Source organism: Polyodon spathula, chromosome 17, assembly GCF_017654505.1.
Source record: "Polyodon spathula isolate WHYD16114869_AA chromosome 17, ASM1765450v1, whole genome shotgun sequence".
Taxonomy (NCBI): Eukaryota; Metazoa; Chordata; class Actinopteri; order Acipenseriformes; family Polyodontidae; genus Polyodon; species Polyodon spathula.
The window spans coordinates 27871862-27896860 of NC_054550.1; the positions used below are offsets into that span (position 1 = coordinate 27871862).

A 24999-nucleotide genomic window follows, 5' to 3' on the forward strand; every position below is an offset into this window, starting at 1 on the left:
GGAGAAGCTGGAAAGCGTTTGGGAGAAAAAAATTTAAAAATAATAACTTTTTCAAATAAGATTTCAACAGGACTTTTATTTCCCTCTACCTGGATTTTACTGTCAAGGACCCTTCACTGTGTGTAAGAATTTAGGGTTGTATCTTTTTATTTAGTTATTTATTCAGTTATATTATTTAAGAAAAATATAAAAGTATATACTTGCAATTTTTTTCTTGTCGCGTATAAATTAGCAAAGCAGACAGCGCTTATACAGTGTGTATATAATTATGTGGAAAACGTAGTAGTTTCGGTGGTTTTCTGCAGAGTAAGGTGTTTATTTTTAATTAAGGTACCTTCTGAACAAAGTGTCTTAATAATAATAGTTAGTTAGTAAAAAAATCACCTACCTCTACCTGTTTGGAAAATATTATAAAAGAGTTTTAACATGTGTTGGCAATTCATTTCTCTTTTTGAAATATGCTCTTGATCAGCAGTTTGCTGTTTATATTTTAATTGCAGGAGCTCTAACATTATAAATCTGTGCATTGTCTGTTGTAATAGCCTGTGTAATACAATATAGGAATATTTTGTACTTGTTTATGTGAGTTCCCTGTTTCAAGAACAAATATTGGCTTGGTTAGAAGCAAGTGCATTTCCACTTCAGAAAGCATTAACTACAATGCAGGATACATTATATTATATTAATATTTTCTGACATATACCTTATTAGCAAGCTGTAATAACAGGTATTTGATCCTTTTTTGTAGGTGTGAAATCTTGTCATCATGTCCATTCTTTCTACAGTTTTGATTGCTTTGGGTATGTATGCAGCCTAGACGGAGAGGTCCACACATTTTACAGTAATTGCCTTTGCACAATACAGTATGAGATTCCTATTGTTTTCTTGCACAGAAATGGGAATGCATTCTGAGTCAAACCCATCGTACAGCAGCTAAAGACAGTGCTGCAGACCTGCAGTGATCTGTTCAGATCCAGTTTTTTTGTCAGTTGGTAAAAGGGTACCAAGACTTTTAAAATCAGATCTTACTGTACCTCTCACTGGCACAACATGACGCAGGGATTTTTTTTTTTTTCCTGCAACCACAAAATAAATTCCCTTTCTGTTCAGAAGAGTATATGTGGTTAATGGTTTTGAGAGAATGTTATGCCAATGAAATGTAAGGGTGCTTTTGTGTGGCAGGCATGGGTTGTAATTATATTTCTCCCAGTTATCTTTTAGATAAGAATTGCTATATTACAGCACCGGTTACATTTCTTCATAGTTTTCTAAACTAAGAGGCTGCAAAAACATAGAGAAAATGTGTGTTTGTTTTACATGAATAATGCTATTGGATGTGAGCTTAAAATGACCTGAAAACTATCCAGGTACCCAGTATTTTTACCAATTCTATTTTTATGTACACAGTGTAATAGCAGAATCTTAAAGAGTAAGTAGCGGGGTTCCGAAAAATATAGCGTTACACGTCCCCACGTGTTTCTACAACTGTTTAAATAATCTACCTGTAATTTGTCTTTTCATTGTTAACATCCTGACAACTTTTTACACTTATAACATTAAAGTCTGTTTCAAAGCTTTTTTCGAAATGGCTGCTCTAGTGCACTGGGGTTTGAGATCTGTCCTCCAAATCACTGCAGGTAGAGCGATTTAAAAAAATAAATAAAAACATAACAAGTGCTCGGGCTATTCAGTTCAGTACCACATCATGGATCATTATTGCTGTGTTACCTGGTTGACAATATGGGCAGTAATCATTTTAAATTGTAGCAACACGTGGGGATGTGGAACTATATTTGTCAGAACCCCACCACTTACCATTTAAGCAGTATTGGATTGAATAATATAATCATCGTCATGCTAATCATACTAATCATTATACTAATCATTATTGAGAAGTCTTTCTAAACTTTCATTTCATTTGTTTAGGTATCCTTTCACTAGCTTCTGCAGCAGTAGGGTCTGAAGCAAATTGTAAGTATGTTTTACTTCATGTTTGATAGTCAGGACTAGATTAAATATTGAATAAGCTGATATTTTGAGCGTGGAATGGCATGTTCTCTGTTTCGATTTTCGATTTATTACGTTATGATGCAGTTTACCAAATGGCATTTTTACACATAAATCAACTATCAATACATTTTATGAAATACAATGAAAATGTAATGTATAAAACAATAATCAATGATATGTGTTCTTAGTCTTGATTAGCTACCCTCATCAGCATATCCTTTAAAAAATAGTTTTTAAATGTTATTTCAGTGAGGTTTTAAATTATTATAAAATAATAATAATAAATAATATAATAATAATAATAATAATAATAATAATAATAATAATAATATAATAAATGTGTACATGCTATTATTGACTCAAGTCCTTAAAAATAATGTAAATATTTTGCAGTGGAGCAAAAACTTGATGAATGTCACTTAAAATATATCACACCAAATAGGAATTCTGTTATACACATTAACCATATATAGGGAATACCGGGTACAGATGTAACTTTTTTTTTTTACCATATTGTCCATTACGCACAGATGATTTGAGCTAGTTTGGCCAGAATTTGATACAAGCAACTTATACTTCTACCAATCCCCATAGTTATCCTGTTTTAAGAGCTGGTATACATACAGCAAGAGCGCTTGAAATGTAAGTGTCTGATATTACAATTGACCCCATGGTCATTGTCAGTTGTAACAGCGGGTAGGGTCATATGTAACATTCTGTGAAGAATAATTAAATAAATAACAACACATTTAATTTAACTCAAGAACTGAATGTTTTATTGAATAAGATATTTTTTTTTTACATAAAGCAAATATTTTTGTTTTTATTTAACTCAAAAACTGAATATCTTTATTGAAAAATAAAAATGTTCATATCAGGCCATTTTTTTTAATATCCTACTTTTTAGACTTTTTACCACAGTTATGTATCATAATAAGAACATTGGGGGAAAAGTTTACTCTCCTGGATCAACATTTTTTTGGAGATAAAACTTCAGGACTTTTGCACAGGCAGCTCCTCCCATAGGCAGACAGAGATCTGCCCTGAACTGAGAATGTGACAAGTGAGTGATGGCACCCTAGTTTTGCTTCTGACTGGAGAAATTCAAGGGGTTACAAATATTCCATATATATATATATATATATAGAGAGAGAGAGAGAGAGAGAGAGAGAGAGAGAGAGAGAGAGAGAGAGAGAGAGAGAGAGAGAGAGAGAGAGACACACACACACACACACACACACACACACACACACAACACACACAACACACACACACACACACACACACACTATGTTTAACACCAGCCTACTTGTCATTAAAGCTCCCATACCTATATCCTGTGCTACCCGCGGGGCTGACTTCACAGACGAGACAGCACTGGTGGAATGCCCCTCGGACTGTCCTCTCTGGCAGTTCTCTGTGTTCGGGTCAGGAGTGTATGCCTCAGTCTCCAGCATTTGTGGATCTGCTATTCACAGGTAATAAGGCTCAACATATTGGATGTAAAAATGCCATAATTTATCATCTTACCAGAGGACCTAAAACCAACTTTTTTGTAATGAATACTAATATTTTTCATTTGTGTACCCAAACCAGCGCCTGTTTTTCTACTTAAGCCTGATGAACCAAAGTTAAAGTAGTCTCCAAATCTACTTGAATAGTGACATCTGCTGGTGTTCTGAAACATGGCTGTAGACTGTAGCTGTGTTTATCATGGTTGTTGCATTGCTGGTGTAACCACTTTAGTGTAAGGGGGGGAGGGGGGGGGACACTAGTAACAAGCAACTTCAACATACCGTTAATTCTTTAAATTATCTGCTTGGTTTATTTTTGTTTTATTTGACTTTTGTAGAAGTAGTACACACTGACAAATATAATTCTATGTTGCATATATAACACCTTTTTGCAAGCTTATAAGTATTTATACTATCAAGATATTGAAGTGTATTTACACAGCTTTTTATAATAAAAGACTCTATGAATAATAAATGCTGCATAGTGTCCACTTTTAGTTACAATTTGCCTGGTATTGAAAATATTTATGACACAAATAGAAAACATAAAAACATTTTTTAGGAAGTTCAAAAAGTTTTAACTCGTGACCAAATTAATGTCTATTTTGATTAAAGTACAGTTTTATAATCAACGAACTTGACTGTTTTGGGGTTTTTAACAGAATTGTAACGCAGGCTCATCAAGTTGCGCGCCAGTCTTCAGGCTACAACACAGATTGGGCTGCTGCATCAACTAACGCCTGTATACATACATTACTGATCAGAAGCTTGGAAACCCTACAGGACACCATTTCCTCAGTACTTATCAAAATAATCTTGCACAGAAACACTGACTCAAAAGAGGGGTGGTCCTTTTCTATACAGACGTTCTGCTGTTCTGGAAAGAGATTCAAAAGACAGCACTGTCCTCATCACAAGCCTTTTAAATTTCACCAGTTTAATTTATCTTGAGGACAGCGGAACGTGTCTGATTAATTTCCCCCCAACCTAGCCGGTCTTGAAAAGCCAGATAATTATTTCCCCATGAAGCCGAATGTATTTTCAGCAGTAGGTAGAACTGCTGAACACAGGAAAGAAGGCGCCAGCACAGTGTGAAACAAAGTCCAAAACAAGTTCAAAGCAGCAACATTCTGCACAGAGACTCTGCTCTGTGTGGGAGCGATGCTTGCCCGTGTTGTGGCATGATTAAGCCTCAAACAATGTGTTCCACTGTCAAACTGTTGGACGAGAATAAGATTTTCACCCAGCGAGAGGCCTCTTCCATCCTGCAGCCTAACAAACCCCAGCCCCAGGTTAAAAAGTTAAAAAGGAGGAGGATTGCAGCCCAGAATTTTGGCACAGTATCCATTAGTTTCACTTTAAATAGCTCTTTGTTCAACTCCTAAAAATAAAACTAAATGTTTAACTCCTATATAAAGCTAGCACAGCCTAGAAATACTTCTATTCAAACTATGCCCCTGCTGACATGATAAGCTGCGCGCACCTTATTTGATTTACTTGAGGCCCAAACTAGATGACCGCATTTACACTTAAATGTATAGCCTACTGTCTACTTGCTTAAGATACGAAGGTCATCTGTCAGAAGACGGTATAATGATGTACACATATATTTAGAATATCTACCAGAAAAGGCAACAGAGGTGGAATATAAGATTAAGAAACGATTAGGGACCTGTAATAGTGATTGTAGTGTATTAACTTTTCCTTGGGTAAACATGCATTTTGTCATTGCAGTTGCACGTCTAAGTAATTTTCTGCAGCTGTTTAGCAGCCAGCCAAAAGTAACAAAGCAGCTCAGTGAGTCACTGGTTGTTAATCAATATGAATAACTATGAGAAAAGTCCCAGATTGATGAGCTACTGAACAAACAGGACTTACCAAAATAACATTTTTAAACAACACTGTACATCATGAACGTCTATAAATAAAAGCTCTTTAAATAAAAAAAAAAATGAAGACCTGATTTACTTATGTCTCTTTTTGTCCCTCTCAGAGGTGTGATCAGCACAGCAGGTGGTCCAGTAAGAATTCAGAAACTGTCTGGCCAGGAAAACTACCTCAGCTCCTATGGAAATGGCATCAAATCTCAGACTCTCTCCAGATGGATTTCATCCTTCTCAGTGTCCAGTAGGTGGCGATGTTTTACCAATATGAAAAGCCTTAACTGCCTGTGTATACAGACAATGGTTTTCTCAGCTTTCTATCATTTATACCTGCCTAAAACATTTTCACAAGTAAGACTAGTGCAGATTTTGTTTACACTATGAAACTTTTCTAAAAAGTCTTTGCTCTGCACGATAACTTTCATTCATACCTTGATATTAACTTAATTTTACTATTATTTTAGAATGTCTCCTTCTTTATTTTTTTTACTAGTGCTCTAATAGTGTTCTCTAATTGTAGAGCAATTTCCATCCTGGCTTCATGAGTGGTTATAAGGTTCCCACACTATGTTTATACTTTGTGTAAGCTTGCAGGATTTTTTAAACTAAAACTGCCAAAATGATCCATGGCTCAATATTTCACTAATTCAATGCCTAAGAGTCTATTTTTTTTCTGTCTAACCACGTGACAAAGCATCCACTGTTTTGCATGTGTGTTTTATTTTTAGAAAGGTGGAAAACAGCTGTTAATGTTACAGAACTAGGAATAAACAACTTAAGAAGAGCCTTTGTAATGTTAAATTGGTTGCTTAGTTTTGGAACTTGGACGGGTGTTTCTCCTTTCTCCAGAAAGAAATGGCTTTGTGAATTGCATTGCCATCATGGATCTTAGATTATAACTCACTTTAGCTAATACCCCATGTGAACAGTAATTATGTTGTGTTCCTCATTCTCACAAAGGTCCTCAGAGCATCCCAATGGAGGCCTCTGGTCAGCCAAAAGCAACTGCACTGCCAAATTCAGGTTTGTATAGTTCATTTAGGTCTCATTAAGATGTACTGTCGTTACACTGTTATAACAATATACTGTATCTCCTAGGAAGAAATGTAAAGTATGGATAGACTGCATACAGCTAAAAGACTCGACTTTTCTGTTTGTTTGTTTTAGCAAAGAAACCTGTTAAGAAAAGCTTGAAAAAAGCTAACAATGGAAACAAAGGTAAGATTGTTTTTCTGCTGAGCTTCATTGGACTGGCTTCTGTAAAGTACAACATGTGAATTGATCTGTGTCTTTTCCATCAGACTGTAAAGTTGATATTGCGTTCCTGCTGGATGGAAGCTACAACATTGGACGACGCAGGTTCAACCTGCAGAAGAACTTCATCAGCAAGCTAGCCCTGATGCTGGGGATAGGCTCTGAGGGACCACACTTAGGGATTGTACAAGTCAGGTATATTACAGCATGCAGGGGCTCTGCAATTAAAACATGGTAAAGCTATGTGTTATATGATCATGTATTGAATAAGCAGTTGTGAAAAATAACAATGTCCTTAAATATAATTTACTTTATGATGCACTGTATTTTAAATTGTCCAACCGATTTTCTCATACAACAGCAAACAAACTAGTATATTTAATATGCCTATGCTATCAGGTATTTTTATTATTTTATTTTTATTGCAATAAAATATGTGAATATTTTTTTAAATATCAGTAGAATTACTAGATATATGACAGTTGATAAAATATTCATTATCAGATAAATGAAAGTGTGATAGGCAAACCTCACTTGTGCTGGGTCTTCATTTTGAATCAACAGTAAATTAATGATAAAATAATATCTATACAAAAAATAACATTAACGTGCATCCTACTGGCACTTCAGCTAAATTGACAGGGTCACGGTCCTTTAAGGCACTATGAAATGTCAAATATTCATACAGTAACGCCTGCCTTTGGAGAAAATTAATTGTAATGTAGGTCAATTTTAACGAGCAAGTGAAAATAGTGAAATAATATTACCACTTATTCAATACATGAAGGGTATTCCAATTAGATGGAAGCTTGATTAAAAAAAATTGGCATTGAAATACTTTAACAACATGGTATTTATAAAACCTTTAAGGATGGAGGTATTTGTCTTTCTTTTTTTCAGTGAAAACCCCAAAACCGAATTCCACCTTAACAACTTCACGCACCCTAAAGATGTTGTTTTTGCCATTAAGGAGGTGGCTTTCAGAGGTGGAAACACAAATACAGGTGAATATTTAATATGAACTAAAGACTACATCTACAAAGGTGGACTTTTGCTGGTTGAAGCTAAACTGTGACAAAAATTACATGCAAAAATTTTTTATTTAATCATGAATTAAAATATGAATTTTAAAGATGTAAAAGTACATGTAAATGCTTGGTTTGGTTAATTGAAAGGTGACTACAAAGATTTAAATTACTGGTAACCATAAGGGAGATTTAAAAACATATTTCTATCCCGAAGATTAAGTAGTTTAGTAAATTTGAGCTTGATTTAACGATGGTTAACGATACTTGCTGTGTAATTTCTCATTACATTGTCTCTGTCACAGGGAAGGCTCTGCGCCACACTGCAGAGACGTTCTTTACCCCCGAGAACGGGGCTCGGAGGGGGTTGCCTCGTGTAGCTGTTATGTTTGTGGATGGCTGGCCCTCGGACGACATAGAAGAGGCTGCCACAGTGGCCAGGGAGTCTGGCATCAACGTGTTCCTTGTCTCTGTGGCAAAGCCGGCACTCGAGGAGCTGGGCATGGTGCAAGACAGGGGGTTTGTGCAAAAGGTAAAGCAGGGCAGACATTAATATCTGCTTTAAAGTTAATGTACCACAAGCCCATTTATTTAGCAAAGTGATTCCAGCCTAGGACATTCAGTGGATGGGAGAGTAGCTTCTGAATGGAAACCCATTCCAGACAGGGTAAAATGCATTTGCTCGAATTACCATTGTTTGCAGCCAGACAGCATCACAGGGTTATTAGGCTTGTCCAAATCTGAACTTCATCCTGAAATACCGTGGTTAAAATATTAATTTACTTTATTTTCATTTTTGTCTCTCACCCAGGCAGTTTGCAAAGACAATGACTTGTTTTCTTACAATATGCCCAGCTGGTTCAGCACAAACAAGTTTGTGAAGCCTCTGGCACAGAGGCTGTGTGCTGAAGAGCAGATGCTTTGCAGCAAGACCTGCTATAACTCTGTCAACATCGCCTTCCTGATCGATGGATCCAGCAGTGTGGGGGACAGTAACTTTCGCCTGGTGCTTGACTTTATTGCCAACATTGTTGATGCTTTCGAAATCTCAGATATTGGGAGTAAAATAGGGGCTGTCCAGTTTACATACGACCAGAAAAAAGAGTTTGGATTCCACGACTACACGACAAAAGAAGATACTCTTGCCGCTGTCCGTGGTATTCGCTACATGAGTGGTGGGACAGCAACTGGGGAAGCCATTTCATACACAGTCGGTAACTTGTACAATCCACTAAAAGGAGGAGGTGCCAACAGGAACTTCATAGTTATTATTACTGACGGCCAGTCTTATGATGAAGTCCGAGGCCCTGCTGTTTCTGCACAGAAGGAAGGTATGTTCTGAGTGACTCTACTTCTGTAATAAAACTTTATTGTTTATATTATATGATATTGTTTATATTAAAGAATACCTACTGGGTTAAGTAAACTAGTAAAAGATCTCCACCATCTGTTGTCAACTTGACAAGTATGAGGGAGTGTACCTGTTGGGCATCCAAGTGTCCAGTCTCAAAGCCACAAACAAGTACACTAGTTTATTGGCTCTAGCCATTATTTGGCTGCTAATACACTGTGCTGTCAGTTCCCAACCTACTCCCACACATCCTTGCATGCCTATGTTGCTTCTATTGTTTTGGATAAGTTCCTGAGGGAAACAGGGAGTAGCTTAGGTGTCAAAGGTTAAAAAATGTGGCAGTTTCAGACAAAAGTCAAGGTTGCTTTTGTTTTTGTAACACAAACAAAAATAGCATCTTAGACCATGTTTTGATTATTTTAAAAGGTTCTTCCAAGTGTACCTTCAGTGTATAAATCCTAAGTGTTCAAGTAATGTATGTTTTTAAAACCCTAATTTGTTTCTTTTAGGCATTACTGTGTATTCTGTTGGGGTGGCCTGGGCACCAATGGAGGACCTCAAAGCTATGGCCTCTGAACCCAAAGAGTTGCATACCTTCTTCACCAGAGAGTTCACAGGATTGCACCAGTTTGAGCAGCCCATCATTAAAGGCATCTGCAGAGATTTCACAGAGCCACACTAAGAACAAAGAAAAAAAAGGAGATATAGTTGCCTTATTCAAAAGAGGAAACACCTGGAAGTGACACAATGGCTTAGCTGGCTTGCAACACTAGCATAAATGCTTTGCCCATGTATGACGTGAAGTCTACCCTACATAGCCTTACATAATTGAATCAAAGCCCAATAATGCCTACACTGTAAAACGTACACCAAGCACTAATTATCTTTCCATTTTAGTTCAAAACGGCACTAGTGTTGAATGGATACAGTATATAACTGTGTAATGAATCTCTTTGTGAGTTATGAAGTTTGAAATTAAAGCTAAACGCTTATTGATTGAATGAATCAATCCTCTATAAAACTTTTGATATGCACAGAAGAAAAAGTTAACTCCAAACTAATATAGAGAACTCTTCTTCCTTGTGGTATGGTCATTGTATAAATGGCACAGAATGACTTGCATGCTTGCTTTTGATTTGGAAACAAATTGGCTTGTGCTATACCGATTCAGTTGTACAAAAGGAATTATTGTAGAAAATATAAAGCAGACATCAGAACCCGTATATAACCCTTTATTACAAGACTGTTCACAAAAGGATAAAGCAAGTAACTATTTAAATCTTTTTGCATTGGTTTGTGGACTATTACTGTTTGCATGTCGACATTCATTAAACTTATTCAGTATTGTGTGAAATAAATGTATTATTTTCAACCTCTGTAGTGTTGTATTTACATGGAACAATAAACATTTAAAGCTATCATCTGAACTGGATTTTTGTGTTTAAGAATAACCATACAAAATCACAAAACTAAATGCCAGCAACGGATAACTACCGAATACCAGAAGAGAAAATAAGTTTTAAAAAAGGTAGAGAAAAGAAGATTCGTCCATGTAGCATTGGAGGGCAGCAGGCACTAGCTATGTTGAGACTAGATCATTGACTTCAAAATAATATTTTCATAGAAATATTCCATTACATAATATTGTTACGGGTAAACAAAAACGGCATCTCGGTAAGCAGTGGATTCTTTTAATTAAAAATAATTTGTTGTACACAAATAAAAGTATCCAGTGAAATAGCTCAGCACTCCACATGCCAGTACCTTGAAAAAAAAAGCCGTTAAAACCTACAATGATACAATTTACATCACCTCCTTGTAACAACCTCCATGTTAAGTTTGTTTTTCCAAGAAATATATTTTCAGCCAATCGGGCATCATTAAAACATAAGCCTCCTGGAATATAGCTGTACCAGACTTTATGCAGATACCTGAAACTTGATTGCTGAACAGTCCATTATGGCTTTGGACAATGACAATCATGTAACTTGACCAAGAGAATCATAGAATACAGTTAGGTACCACATTTTAATCAATGACATAAAAGCAACTTATTTACATCGTCCACAAGACAAAGAGTCATATGACTGCAATAGGACAGATTATAGGATTATACAGTACTGTATAACCAGGCATTAGAAATCTATGGTGGATGAGGTATGGATTTGTCAACCTAATTCATCTACACTATATTTAAGAATAATCTAAAAGCTTACGGCTGACATCCTGTCTTGTAAATGATTAGGTACATATCGGAGATCAAACTTAAATAATTCAAAGACATTATACAGGTACACCATTTAATATTTATTATAGACATTTTATATACATTACTTTTCAACAGCTGTACTTTTGCTATGTGGTACAGTCTTAAAAACTTGCCGATTCATAGTTTGTAAAACAAAAACCTTACAAAACTCATCAAAACTCGCAAACTGATCAGAAATCTTTTTTTTGTGGAAGACTAGAAAAAATACTTTATTGTATTAATCATGCATTACACAAACAAAAAAAAATCTGTTACACCATAAACTTATGCACAGTTCAAAAGAATAAAAATAAAAATAAATGCAGGGAAAGCTAAACCAAACACAGCAGATTTCGAATCGTGATTAAATTCCATTGCATTCTATTTCAACCCTCCCAACAAATACACTGCGTTTCTCTTAGGACTTCACCTTCCAGTTCCATTGAGTCAGGCAAGCCCCTACTATCTGACATAAAATAAACTTGGTCTGTACTTAAAAACATCTGTTCATACTAACTTTATAGTTTTTGGAATTCTGTTCTGTTTGCCATAACCCTGTCTTAGACAAACAAGGCTTATTAGGACTTAATAAAACAAAACCAAACAAAAAAGGGTATAAAGACCAACAGAAAACTGAAATAAATAACAGGACAATAGCATTAAATTGTCTAACCCCTGATAAATAAACTTGTAAATACAGTAAGATGTACAAAAATATCACATAGTGATAGGAAGCTGCTATTTATTTTAAAAAAGAGTTCACTGCAAGTACTGAACTCTGTGTTCCATTTAAACACATTGTTTCTACAGTCTTCAATAATCTGATAAGACAGTTTAAAGCAATTGTTAAAAATAGCATCCGTAAGTAAGGACTAGCTGAGATCCTCTCAGAATGAAGGAGGACAGTGTGGTTACATAGCAGTGGGTCAGTGAGATCAATATAAGCAGGGCATTGTAAATAAAAACCTCTTTTTCTTTATTTCTTTTTTTTTTTTTAAACAAACTTTTGAGCACTGTTATGACAGGCTATTAATATACAAAAAACTTATAAAAACTAGATTTTTTTTTTTTTTTTTTGCAAAAAAATGGTTTTCATGAAATTAATGCTAAAATATTGAGTCTTTTTTTAACGCTAAATGATGGATTACACAGGTAACAGCTCATAAAATCAACTGAAGGGCACTAACTGAATGAGTATTTTGTGATGTCACTTTCCCAAGCAGAGCACCACATTCCTATCCCTAAGGCAGCACAGAGTCCAACATAATTGACCGTTATAAAATAAGACTCCACTTTTACTTAAATACACCTACATAACCGATATAGCTCAGTTCAAACCCAGTCAAGGCTACAAATACTGGTTTTCTGTTTTTTACTTGCAGTAATTATAGTTACATTATTTAGTGTGAAGTTATTATTGGAGGATATTGATGAGAACTTAACCACTTGGTACCTGCGCTGCCCATCTTCTGAGAATCAAGTGGAAAGTGTAGTTTCAATGTAGTGTCTAAATGGTAATCTCGTTACTCAAGGCAGTGAAGCAATCCCTCAATTGTGTCCAAGCTCACCTGCTATTAAGGGCTGATACATTACATTACACAAACACTTTGGCAAGGGCATCAGCTCCTGCACTGGCTATGTACGCCTTTGATGGATGGAACGCTACATCATAAATGGATTCATCCGACTTTTTCCGATGGGCAGTGATTTCCTGTACACACGTCTTGCTGTCCAGGTTCCAAAGGCGAATAGAGCAGTCATGGCCTAGGAGTTAGTACAGTTAAATAGATTTAATAAAATCAAACTTTTTTTTTTTTTTTTTTTAAATATGGCTGACTGTTGCCATTTTAATATCATACTTACTTCCTGACATCAGATAGATTCCATTTGGATCCACAGCCAGACTTGTAACGGCATCCAGGTGAGCCACCATTGCATGGATCAGTTTACCTAGAGCCCATAAACACACACATGCATTTATCTTGCACATTACATTGCACAAATACAAACAACATTAAGTTACAGAAACAATAGAATTGGGTAATAGAACCTGATAAGAGGGCGTTAACATTTGGTACTTGACTGTGCTGTAAAGGCAAGAGGCCAAGCTGTAAGTGAAGACACTTACCAAGCAGACTTAACTGTTTTATTTGGGGAGGGCGGGTGTTCAGATTTCTCTAAATGCAACATACTGGGAATTGGCTTTTTTGTAGTAAATGCTATTCCCCACTACATGGCACTATTTGTAATTCTTCAGGATGGCTGCAGATTAGCACCCTCAATTTAAAGAATTACAGTGGGTTATCACAGAGGTACAGCAGCATATGGCTCTGCAGACAACTAGACACTATTTCATGTTCTGTACAACCCCAGTGTAAATACACACCTTGAAAATACATTTGAGCAACTTGTAAAACAGAAGTAGCTTAAGTGTCCTCAGGTCAGGAATTTCACAGGAATATGTTACCTGATGTTTTAAATATAAAATATGGAGGATCTAAATGCACAGTAAATATCTCTTACCTGTTTTATTGTCAAAGAACTTGATGTGTCTATCTTCATGAGCGGTAATTGTAACAGGTAACGTGGGATGACTGACCACACTATTTATGTGACTGCCCAAAGGAGAATCTGAAATAAATAAATAAATAAATAAATAAACAAACAAACAAACACTTTAGCCACGTAAACAAGCAAGCAGTATTGAAGGTAGGTTTCTATTATTATTATTATTATTATTATTAATCAAGCTATGGAACTCCATTAATTTCACAGCAGGTTTAACAACCTGAAATTAATTAACCAATAAAGTTAGGAGAACAATGAATGAATGCCTGTACACTATGTTGTGCAGAATATATCCCGAGATATTAGATTATATTACCATGCCTATTTACTTTGAGAGGTTTGTAATAAACGCATAGCTTTGTGCAGGTGTGTTGTATATAGAAGTGCCCACCTCGGTGGAAAGCAGACTAATTGTTGTGCAGACAGAACTTACTTGTATCCACCTGTGATGCCAAAACCACAGCTGGCCGAGATGTCTCTAAATCATAAATAACAGTGTTTCCATTATGAAAAGAGGCCACCATGTGAGCTGGGTCACATCCATTAAAATCAACAGACGTAGGAATTCCATGCTCTGCAAAAAAAAGAAACAAGAAAAAAACTGACAGATATGCAACTTGTGCAAATACATTTTTCTCCAATTAAATTTTAGATTTTCTTGTACTACATATTTTTTCTATTAAAAGTACGGCTTGACTTTGAACCACGTTATAACATTTACCCTGCTTTTTAAATTAATTTCACATAGCTTGTGTCTTAATATAAAATAGTAAGTTATGCTTTTATATGGGCAATCAAAAAAAATATATACGTAAGACCAATTATTTGCTTTGGCTTGATTATGTATTGGATTAATTAAAATTCAAATGCAAACTTATTTTTTTTAGAGGTTGCAGAGAACCATGGGGTACGATATAAAAATCCAATGTGTTAAGTAATTTGCACTGCTGGATAATAAGCACCACAGTAAGTGTTTTAGACAGCTAATACATTTCACATGTCCAACAGACTTCAGAATTGCGTTTCTCAACATTTTTACAAATGGAGTACATTGAATGTCATTTTATTAATAAAACACATTTGATAATAACAATGTAAATTTACCCTTTTCTGCATTATATGTGCTTATACAAGGTGACTTCTCTGAAGGACTCCATAACCTAATAGTGCCATCTGCTGAGCAGGACAGCAGCCTGTTCTTAATACCACTAAATGCAAGGCCCCATACAGCATCTGTGTGGCCAAGAAACGTTCCAGCAAGAACACTCGGATCTGAAAAGCATTAAAATAGCTTATGAAAACATAGCAGAAATTCTTAACGCAAATATTTATACATTGTCTCTCCCCGTTATGGGTTTTAGAAGACGGGAGGACCAGATAGTTATTAGGCAGACCTGTTTTACTTAAAAGTATGTCAGCGATAATAAATGTACAGCTAGGTCGGATTCTCTCATTATATTAAATTTGGTTTTTGAAAGAGGCACCTCAGGTCTCAACTATAACAGTTAGATGTATTCAATGTACAAGGTGCAATATGTCTCTACCAACTTTAGATAAGTTTTAAGCAAACAAAAGATACCTACTGTATGTGTCGTAAGGATCTACATTAGAACTGGGCATGTTCCACCACTGAATAGCAGCATCAATACCACCACTAAAACAGTGTTCTCCATTGGAGCTGATTGCCAATGACAATACAGGTCCTCTGTGAAGGGGAAACCAAGGAATAAGATGTAACAACAATATAACAATAGCACATTCATTTTATACAGCCCCTTTCATGGCTCACTGTAAAACCTGGTGATATTCTGGCTGCATCAGCCTTAACTGAATGCATTACCGATGTGAAAAAGTGGATGCCCCTAAAATGTTTACAGTTAAATTCTGATAAGACAGATGTTGTTATTAGGTTTTCATTTGCAACTAGAAGCCACAAAAAAAGTCTCTCAGCAGAACTAAAAAAAAATAGTGACCACACAACTCCTGTGTTGACCTCACTGCACTGGCTCCCACTGAAGTCTATTGTTGATTTTAAAAAAAAAAGGGACCTCTAAAGCATTTAATGATATGGCACCAAATTATTCACATATATTCCTCCATGTGATGCAAGATCAGCTGATGCAGGCCTGCTGTGCCATCCACAAGTATTCACAAAAAGGGAGAGACAGCTTTTAGTTAATATGCTCCCAGATTGTGGAATGCACTGCCACCTCATATCAGTAGTGCTTCATACATTTATAGTTTTTACCCTTTGCTGTCCTATGTTGGATCAGGTCCAACATCATCAAAAAGATGACAAGCACAGGTCTCTAGTCGTTTTTACTCCGGAAAAAGGAGAGAAAACCTTTTATTGGCCGAGTGAGACCGATAAGAGCCGAAAAAAAAAGGGTGCAGATCTGAACAATACACAGTCCTCTGCACAACAGACCTAACACAGACATAAACAAATAAGATAGCTGCTTCCGCATCCAGCGCTCAAAGAATATCACAGATATTTGCTAAGCTTTTTGAAATGTTACAGCAATAAAATAATGACTTGGATCGCATTATTGTCAAGTTTGGTGATAAAACGAGTGATCAGGAGATGATTTATCAGTATGCACGACTATGAAGGAGTATGCGAAAAATACAGCGAACAAAGGGTGGAGCAGGGCTGGACATGCAGTACTGAGCGTCCTGTTGATATGCAGTGCCTTTTAAACCTGTTTTACTTTGAATTTAAACAGCGCGTGTAAAATAAACAGCACGTGTATAAATAAATTCGACCTGACGTGCCTGACAGGCGCTGAATAAAAATGGACCACTAAGGGTTAAGTCTAAATTAAAAACGTTTATAGTCTAGCTTTTTTTTAAATTAACTTTTAAACTGTTTTAAAATGTGCACACCTCTTTTTTTATTTTTTAAACCAATATATTTACAAATATATATATATATAAAAAAATATCATATATATATATATATATATATATATATATATAGATATATATATATATAATATATACTATATAATATATATATATATATATATATATATATATATATATATATATATATACACACACACACACATACACATATATATATATATATATATACACACATATATATATATATATATACATATATATACACACACATATATATATATATATATATATATATATATATATATATACATATACACACACACACACACACACACACACATATATATATATATATATATATATATATATATATATATATATATATATATATATATATATATTTATTTATTTTAGGAATTTGCAAATTTAACTTGAACTGCTATTTCTCATCAATTCGATATGTCCAATAATTCTTTTAGGCCGAGTTACCGCAACATATTGTCAACTTTATGTACCATTTATTTTGGGAATAAACAAAACAACGTTTAACTTGAACTGCTATTTGGCATCCTTTGCTTTGTAGTTAATTCACTGGGGTAAAGTAAGTCCTACACAACGTATTCTTTACTCCTGGGATATTTTTGTGTACTTTAACACTGTTGATATTGTACCAACGTCTTGCTTTAAAATCTTGCTTTCTTTTTACTCTATTTCTCTATACAAATTTTATTTTTTACTTTTGTTTTGTCTTGTACAGCGTTTTGAGACCTTTTGCATCAAAGAGGCTATATGATTTGACAATAAAATATCAATGTACTAAAAAATCAAGATACACTAATACTTGACAGTCTGTGTTAAAGTAAAAAGAAAAACACTTACACATGGGCTCTGAATGTATAAACTGGCTCAACATCTAATGAGGCACTCCTGCAAAAACAAGATGAAAAAGTAATTAAATCCTTACAACGATGTGACAATATGTAACAATACAATTATTATTTCAGGCTTTGTGAACAACGTGTATCTATACCTTGTTACATAACAAGGTCATGTGCAAACATTTATTGTAGTAAGCTTACCCTTGTGTAAACAAAACCAATGCTAATAAAAGCAGCTGGCAGATGATACAGCAATACAATTGTGGGAGAGGAATTCAAACAACACAGGGTGAACCATTGTAGATGGCAAGTGTCTTCAACCTTTAAAAATGCATATATGCCTAAGCGATTATAAAACTATATATTGTACCATTAAAATAATTAGTTTCCATACTGAAGATTGTAGAGTCATTGATTTATTGACATTTTACAGAAATGCTGTTGTTAATAATAATAATAATAATAATAATAATAATAATAATAATAATAAAACTGGCTTCCTATACCAGAAGTCTAATAATTTGAAAGACTGGATCACTTTGAGTAGTAAGATACTTGCTTTTTGGCAGGAACTGTTTTCTGCAGGTTCCACAGTTTCAGCGTGTGGTCCTCAGAGGCTGTAACCAGCACAGGCTCTACTGGGTGAAACACTAAGGATCTCACTCCATCAAAGTGGCTGCGCAGTGTATACTTGGGATTCCATGTCTTCCTAAAGGCATCCTTATTAGCTGGCAACTAAAGATAGAACAGTGCTGTTACACAGCTGTTGTATGAAGGACACACAAATCATGAACCCCTGCTACCATCAATTTACAAGGTTAATAAGTTAATGCTCATACAGACTCATTTTCCTAAAATACACTATAGATGACATCACTATCTTTTTCTAACTAAATATTTTGATTAAAGTTATGTTTTACTGAACATAATTAAGATGGGCACAACTGTGGTTTGAGACTGTTAACTTAAGATTAAACCAGAAATAAAAAAAAATATAATTAAGTCAGTTTGACAAACAGATGAGAGGTATTGGCAGCAAACAATAGTTAATTCTTAAAGAAAAATATTTAATTTGTCATGTGTCATCTATCAATGTCTTATTGAACCCACCCAATACTTCTTAGTCTTATCTACAGTACAGTATTCCAGGGGGTGGGGGGTCTTTTGGGAGAAGAGAGTTACATCTTCACCCAGCTATCCAGAATTCCACATCAATGAATACTTACATCATAGCTGTAATCAGCATCATTTGTAACCGTTAGATCTGCCAAGTCACCAAGGCCCAAGACACTTTCCAGCACGTCATCAGAACCCATAATAAATGACTTGCCACCACCAGATGGAAATGCTAAAGGCTCAGCTAAAAAAATAAATTGAGAACGGAGAATTGTAAACAAAAGGCAGGATATGGCAGACGAGAGAAGAAGGTGAACAGAGACAAGTTTATTGGACATAACGTTCAGGCAAATCGTACCATTTAGTTCAAGAAAATAAAACTTTATCTAAAGAGTAACTAGATCATTTACCAGCCACGTCAGCTAGACTTGCAGAATATTTCAGTATAGTTTCAGTTATGGTATGTCAGCACACACAGTGGGGGAGGGGGGGGGGTAATTACTATTTGCAATATGGCACTTTTACTTCCAAGTGCATAGAACTTAAATGTTATTTATTTATTTATTTATTGACTAAACAAAGTGAAACAGGAATGGTCATCATTATCTGTATTTATGGAGATGCTCGATTACTGAAGCATACTCGCAGAAAGCTGCAATGGAAGTACAGATTATAAATAACTGCCTTGGTTGTAAAATTAACATAGGAAAGAGACAAATGTTTTGAAAACATACATTCTAGCAGAATCACAGGACACTGATTTTAACAGAACAGCCACACAACACTAGCCAATATGTACAGTTCACTTAACATGACAAGCACAACAAGTTTATTTATTTGAACCCTTATTACACAGGTTAATGTAACAGTGTACAGAGGTGCTTGGGGGGGGGGGCAAAAATACAGGGAACTGTTCTGTTTTAAATAAATTCCGTCATCACAACCCTAAAGAAAGCCAAACAATAACAAACAGTTTATTAAGGTAACTGCTGCAGTCTACATTTTGTAGAGATGAGTGTTCTCAGAAGCAGTCTTAAAGCACCGGCCATATGCTCCAGGGTTGCTGGTTTTGAATTCAGCAACAAATGAAGTGCCTGAAAGCCAACCCATAGTGGCAGCTGTGCAGATTTCATGGGGGATGCATTCTCATGGGTGTAAGCATAACCCTGAATATATCTGTGCTTCTAGAAATGGCAATTCATAGTTCATAGCAGCAGAGCAAGTTTACAGTATATGGTATAGTATTTTAATACTGCTGTTGCTTGTAACATTTGAGACTGATATGCCATGGGGCAAAACGTTAAATGGAACTACATTGAAAAGAGTGGACACTGTGTTTGAATTTTCATTAAAAAAAAAAAAAAAAAAAAAAAAAAAAAACATGAAATGCAAATGCAAAAAGATGGTATTACACTTGTGTTGTTCCACAATCACTTTCAACGTGACACAAATAATAATTTACTGGTGTGTTTACCACTTTCTTTCTTTCAAGCTGCTGTGTATCAAGATTTGTGGTTTCTAACAATCCCTGCAGTTTCAGCTGTAGGGACACAAACTTCCTCTCTACATGGGACCCTTTCCACAATGTCATTTAAAAGGGTTTCTTCCTCCTGCTACATGCAGCAGGTGGTCGCTGTTATACTGATCACTTTTCCAGGAAACACTTATTTGACGTCTAAAGGAAATTAACATACGTAATTTACCTATACACTTAAATTTACCCCCCAAAATAATCTTCCCTAGCAGTGGTTGAAACTAATCCTTCTTTTGTATACTGTGTGCAATCATGTCCGGACTGTTAATTTGCTTTATTGCCTTAAAATATTTACATATGCAGACGTTAGGACCCACCTTACCAGAAATTCTTGGATTCCTTTGTAAATCTGAATACAAATAAGACTTTAACCTATTTCAAATGTTATTGTATTTTTGTTTTCTTTGAGAATCCCCCCTACAAAAAAACAACAACAAAAAAAAAACCTCAGCAACAGGGGTGGCCAAACTTCCTGACCCCACAAGCTGCATACAAAAATTTCCATATATAGTCGAGAGCCGCAAGACACGTGCTGTAAAATATGAAATGTTTGCAAGCAAGATTTAAAATACAGAAGAACAAGGGATATAACATTGCAGAGGTTTTCCTCTGTACCAGGATTGCTCCAAAACGTCTGAATGACCTTTTTCAGAGAGCCATAATCATTCATATACTAGCAAGATTTTGATGATAATCTGATCAAAGGTGACTGACTGGCTTTTTAGTTGGCAGGTGGAGGTTTTTTATTTTTTTTTTACATTACACTACATTTTAGACCTAATACAGAGGGAACGACAAGGTTAGGAGTGTTCAGAGGCATTTTAGACAGACTTAAATACCTAACCTGAAATGGACAGATTATATAGCCTAGAGGACTATACCAACCACCAAGACACAATGCTAAAGGGCACACATCTGTTAGACATGCTTGTTCTTCTTCAACATTATTAATTTATCTTTTTTAAGCAACTCATTTTCAAATCCATAATTGTTTTAAAAACAAGAGCTATTTAAACAGCGATTTATCATATTATTTGTTTCGTAATAACAACCTCAGACAAATCAAACAGATGTATGTTCTTTTATGACAGAAAGCAGATGTAGCCAAAATTGCATGGAGTATAAAAAGCATGACCTTGACCAGCAAGTCACAAACAAAAACAAAAAAGGATGACTTGAGTATCATAATATCTTGAGTATCATGATATTATATCACAAAATATTTTTGTGCAGGAAACATCAATGAAGACACTATCCCTTATCCCAATGAGGAATAGAATACCAAGACAATGAAATACTGACATATCTAGATTTCAAAAAAAAAAACAAAAAAAAAACAGTATTCCACTGACTCCTGGGTCTCAAGTGAACATTTGTGTAGTAACCAATGGACTTAAATACTGTAAAATATATAAAAACAATCATTGTAATATGTAAAATCAAAAGGAAGAGATCAGAATTAACTTCCAAATCTATCAGACCGCCAACCCCAGAAGCAGTTTCGCTGCCAGAGGAGGGGGAGGAGGTCTGGAGACCCCAGCAGCAGTTTCGTGCCGGAGGAGGGGGAGGAGGTCGGGAGACCAAACCCCAACAGCAGTTAAAAAAGGGGAGAACTGCTCCCTCTGCAAAGTGTAAGAACGGTGGTTGAAGCCCCACCAAGGGGAGCTGCCGTCGCCGAAGGAGGGGGAAGGTCAGGAGTAAAATGCAGCCTTGTCCGCTGGTAGGACTACGTATTTTTTTTATACTTATCAGGTGAATAAGGTATATATATATATATATATATATATTATATATATATATATATATATATATATAAACATTGAGGCAATATATATATATAAACAATGAAACAGTAATGCATATTATAACATTTAATACACTCTTAAATACCCCTCAAAATGATATACTGTAAATCAGCAATTCTCAAGCAAGGAGAAAAGGCAAGAGGCAAATCAAAATGATTGTTTACATCGCATCCTGCCGTTCGATGACTACTGCAAATCAGAATCTCAGTAAGCTGCCTTACCCCACTCTGTTCCATCCCCTGAACTCCTTGCTTCCCCTGCTCCTTCACCATCTTCCGCTGTCACTAAGAAATCAAATTCCTTCAATGCCTCCTCTGTGTCTGGATCATCAGGGAGGTCTGCTGCCAGTCCCTCATTACCGATCTGCAAGTGCCACAAAAACACCCCACCACTTGTACAGAGCTTCTATACCAGTCTCTTTAGAATGTTACTGTTAAATATATGGCAGAATAAAATAAGCATAAATATCACACTATGATATACTACATTTGTACAGTTCCAACTAACTATAGTTTCCTGAATACCCATATGCTTCATAATATATATCATAATAATTCGTTATTGTGACCAGATTACCTTGATTTTATGTTTCTTGTTTATTCTGTGCTTTTGTTTTCCACCTGTGATGTCTGCCACAAGATCTCCCTCTTCATCATCGTCATCATCTTCGTCACTGTCATCTGCATTTTCTAAGAAGTTAAATGTTTCCAGAACATCTCCTGGATTCCTGTACACAACATAGTTAAGACAACTTGATGTTTACCACGGATACACACATTCATCAACTAAACCTTGCTAAAAGCTGGTGAATTTCACAAGAAAAAATAGTTTTCAGAATTAATTCATTGGTTATTTTGGAAAGTTTAAGGAGTTGTTGCAAAGTAACTAATATCAAGGCAGATTCTTGATACAAGTCAAAGTAGCAATAGATATTTTTCAGATATGACAGACATCCAATAAAATCCTTGAAAGTGGCACTAAGCAAATACATTAAAGTTTGTCCATTTTGAATTGCAATCTACTACAGATGAAGGTTAACTGTATGTTTTTTTGTTAGTAAAATCATTACAGACAAACAAAGTACACATTTATAAGTAGTACTGGAAGAAGCGCATACCTAGAAATTCACTCTTATTAATAATTTGTGTTACTTATGTTCACAAAGGTTTTCTTTATGCAGCCACATGGTTTGAAGCATTTACACAAGAGCATAGAAAAGAGGATGAAACTATATTTGAAGCGCCTGACTGGGGAATTAAAAGACAATTATCAAACCACATGATAAAGAGAGCTTCTTGAATGGGCCATCTGTCAAACTTAAAAATGAACTGTTACAACTTTCACATCAAAGGCAGTTAGCAAAGGAACAAACATAGTACCTTTTTAAATCTTGTCCCTTTTGTTTTGCTGGAGATTCTCCTCCATTGAGAATCTGTTCCAGATTCTTTGTCTCTACTGAGCCATTTTGCTCAGAGCCTGACAGCCCTAGTAAAGACCGTACCCTTTGGGACCGTACATCTAATATTGGTATCTGTTGTAAACCGACTTCCTGAAGATACTGTAGAGATGAGAAAAAAAAATGCAAGTAGCATTAATTTATATATTTGATAAAAAAATATTTATCAAATAAAATCATTGGTATACCAAAAAAATTTAAAATGAGATTGTTGCAAAAAAACTAAACATGAAAATAATAAATAAAACACAAAAGACAATTTGAAAATCTGTTCAATAACCTGTTCCTAATTCAACTGGAAAATCCTTGACCGGCTGTTGGTTTAAGCATTTTTTTTTTTTTTTTTTTTTTTTTTTTTTGGTTTTTATTTTTTTTTTTTGATTTTTTTTTTTTGATTTTTTTCTTTTTCTTTTTTTTTCTCCTCCATTGAGAATCTGTTCCAGATTCTTTGTCTCTACTGAGCCATTTTGCTCAGAGCCTGACAGCCCTAGTAAAGACCGTACCCTTTGGGACCGTACATCTAATATTGTATCTGTGTAACCTACTTCCTGAAGATACCTGTAGAGATGAGAAAAAAAAAATCAATGTAGCATTAATTTATATATTTATTTATTTATTTATTTATTAATTAAAATCTTGGTATACCAAAACAATTTAAAATGCGATTGTTGAGCTAACCTGTACATGAAAATAATAAATAGGACACTGAAGACAATTTGTAAAATCTGTTTAATAACCTGTTCCTAATTCAACTGGAAAACTTGTTTACCGGTTTATCTTTCATATCATTACTTACTGTCTAAGCAATTGTCTGCCTTGTTTCCATGTTAACTGGCTGTTCTGAGGTACTGCTGGGACCTCCGTCTCTTTGGTTTCTCCTAGAAGAGAAAAAACAAACAAGCAATCAATTAGGAACATTAGTGATCTTCTGCAGCACTTAGGTGATAAACAGTGCATTATCTCCTCTTGCACACAGTTCCTTAACACTTAATTCTGTATTATCCATTAATCCTTGCCCTGCACCAATTATTTTGCAATTTGTGTGTAAGTAATTATATTTAGTAATAATGTATGCAATGTCTGGGTTAAACATCAATGGGCACAAGTATTTACCCATTCATAAACACAACTGGTCCTTTATTTGCAAGTAAAAAGCTGAAAGTAATATGACAAGTGAGTGAATAGATTTAAGGAAGTACAAAAATACATTTAGATTTTAGATAAAAGACATTCGTAAATAACCTATCAGTTATTAATTACAAGCAGTACAACCAGATCTGCTCTCACGAAAGTCTTTGAGATTATAAAAATCAGACATATTTTGTACCAGTAAGGGGAAATTATATCCTTTTGTGCTCAACATGAAAAGACTAAACAGACAGTGGCATTGTTCTTTTTACAGTACAGTATGGTTATGTTTAGCAGAACTACTGTACTTGATGTATGCCGGATCCTACAGGAGTTCTTCTTTTCCAGAAGAACAGAATTA

At 35.2% G+C, this 24999-nt stretch overlaps 2 protein-coding genes across 4 annotated transcripts in view; one reads left to right on the top strand and one right to left on the bottom strand.

The window, feature by feature from the left end:
- On the top strand, positions 1 to 12281 carry LOC121329622 (cochlin-like). 2 transcript variants are annotated; one of them, XM_041275304.1, is made up of 12 exons: positions 1 to 122; positions 749 to 800; positions 1927 to 1971; positions 3332 to 3488; positions 5518 to 5651; positions 6368 to 6430; positions 6575 to 6625; positions 6709 to 6856; positions 7562 to 7665; positions 7992 to 8218; positions 8498 to 9017; positions 9547 to 12281. In XM_041275304.1, the coding sequence occupies exons 2-12, from the start codon at positions 767 to 769 to the stop codon at positions 9717 to 9719; spliced, it is 1656 nt and encodes a 551-aa protein (XP_041131238.1). In that variant the 5' UTR covers positions 1 to 122; positions 749 to 766; the 3' UTR covers positions 9720 to 12281. The 2 variants fall into 2 exon arrangements, with proteins under 2 accessions (XP_041131238.1, XP_041131239.1); XM_041275305.1 differs by having other exon boundaries at positions 1 to 118.
- The window catches only part of LOC121329621 (striatin-3-like), a 25011-nt gene continuing 11343 nt past the window's right edge, over positions 11332 to 24999 (bottom strand). The window contains exons 4-17 of one of the 2 annotated variants that reach the window (XM_041275302.1): positions 24307 to 24388; positions 23954 to 24068; positions 23434 to 23495; positions 22631 to 22781; positions 22276 to 22417; positions 18826 to 18959; positions 18159 to 18334; positions 17601 to 17648; positions 15437 to 15558; positions 14958 to 15125; positions 14287 to 14427; positions 13809 to 13916; positions 13149 to 13235; positions 11332 to 13049 (exon numbers count right to left, since the gene is read on the bottom strand). In XM_041275302.1, coding sequence (XP_041131236.1) covers positions 12880 to 13049; positions 13149 to 13235; positions 13809 to 13916; positions 14287 to 14427; positions 14958 to 15125; positions 15437 to 15558; positions 17601 to 17648; positions 18159 to 18334; positions 18826 to 18959; positions 22276 to 22417; positions 22631 to 22781; positions 23434 to 23495; positions 23954 to 24068; positions 24307 to 24388 — 1706 coding nt within the window. In that variant the 3' untranslated portion in view covers positions 11332 to 12879. Of the gene's footprint in view, positions 13050 to 13148; positions 13236 to 13808; positions 13917 to 14286; positions 14428 to 14957; positions 15126 to 15436; positions 15559 to 17600; positions 17649 to 18158; positions 18335 to 18825; positions 18960 to 22275; positions 22418 to 22630; positions 22782 to 23433; positions 23531 to 23953; positions 24069 to 24306; positions 24389 to 24999 lie in introns of both variants that reach the window. The other variant, XM_041275303.1, reaches the window with a different exon arrangement.

Bases quoted from the DNA above. Each gene is read 5' to 3' on its own strand.
- LOC121329622 (XM_041275304.1), top strand. From the start codon at position 767: ATGTCCATTCTTTCTACAGTTTTGATTGCTTTGG. The intron at 6,431-6,574 runs GTTTGTATAGTT...TGTTTGTTTTAG, and splicing joins AACTGCACTGCCAAATTCAG to CAAAGAAACCTGTTAAGAAA. The intron at 6,626-6,708 runs GTAAGATTGTTT...CTTTTCCATCAG, and splicing joins AGCTAACAATGGAAACAAAG to ACTGTAAAGTTGATATTGCG.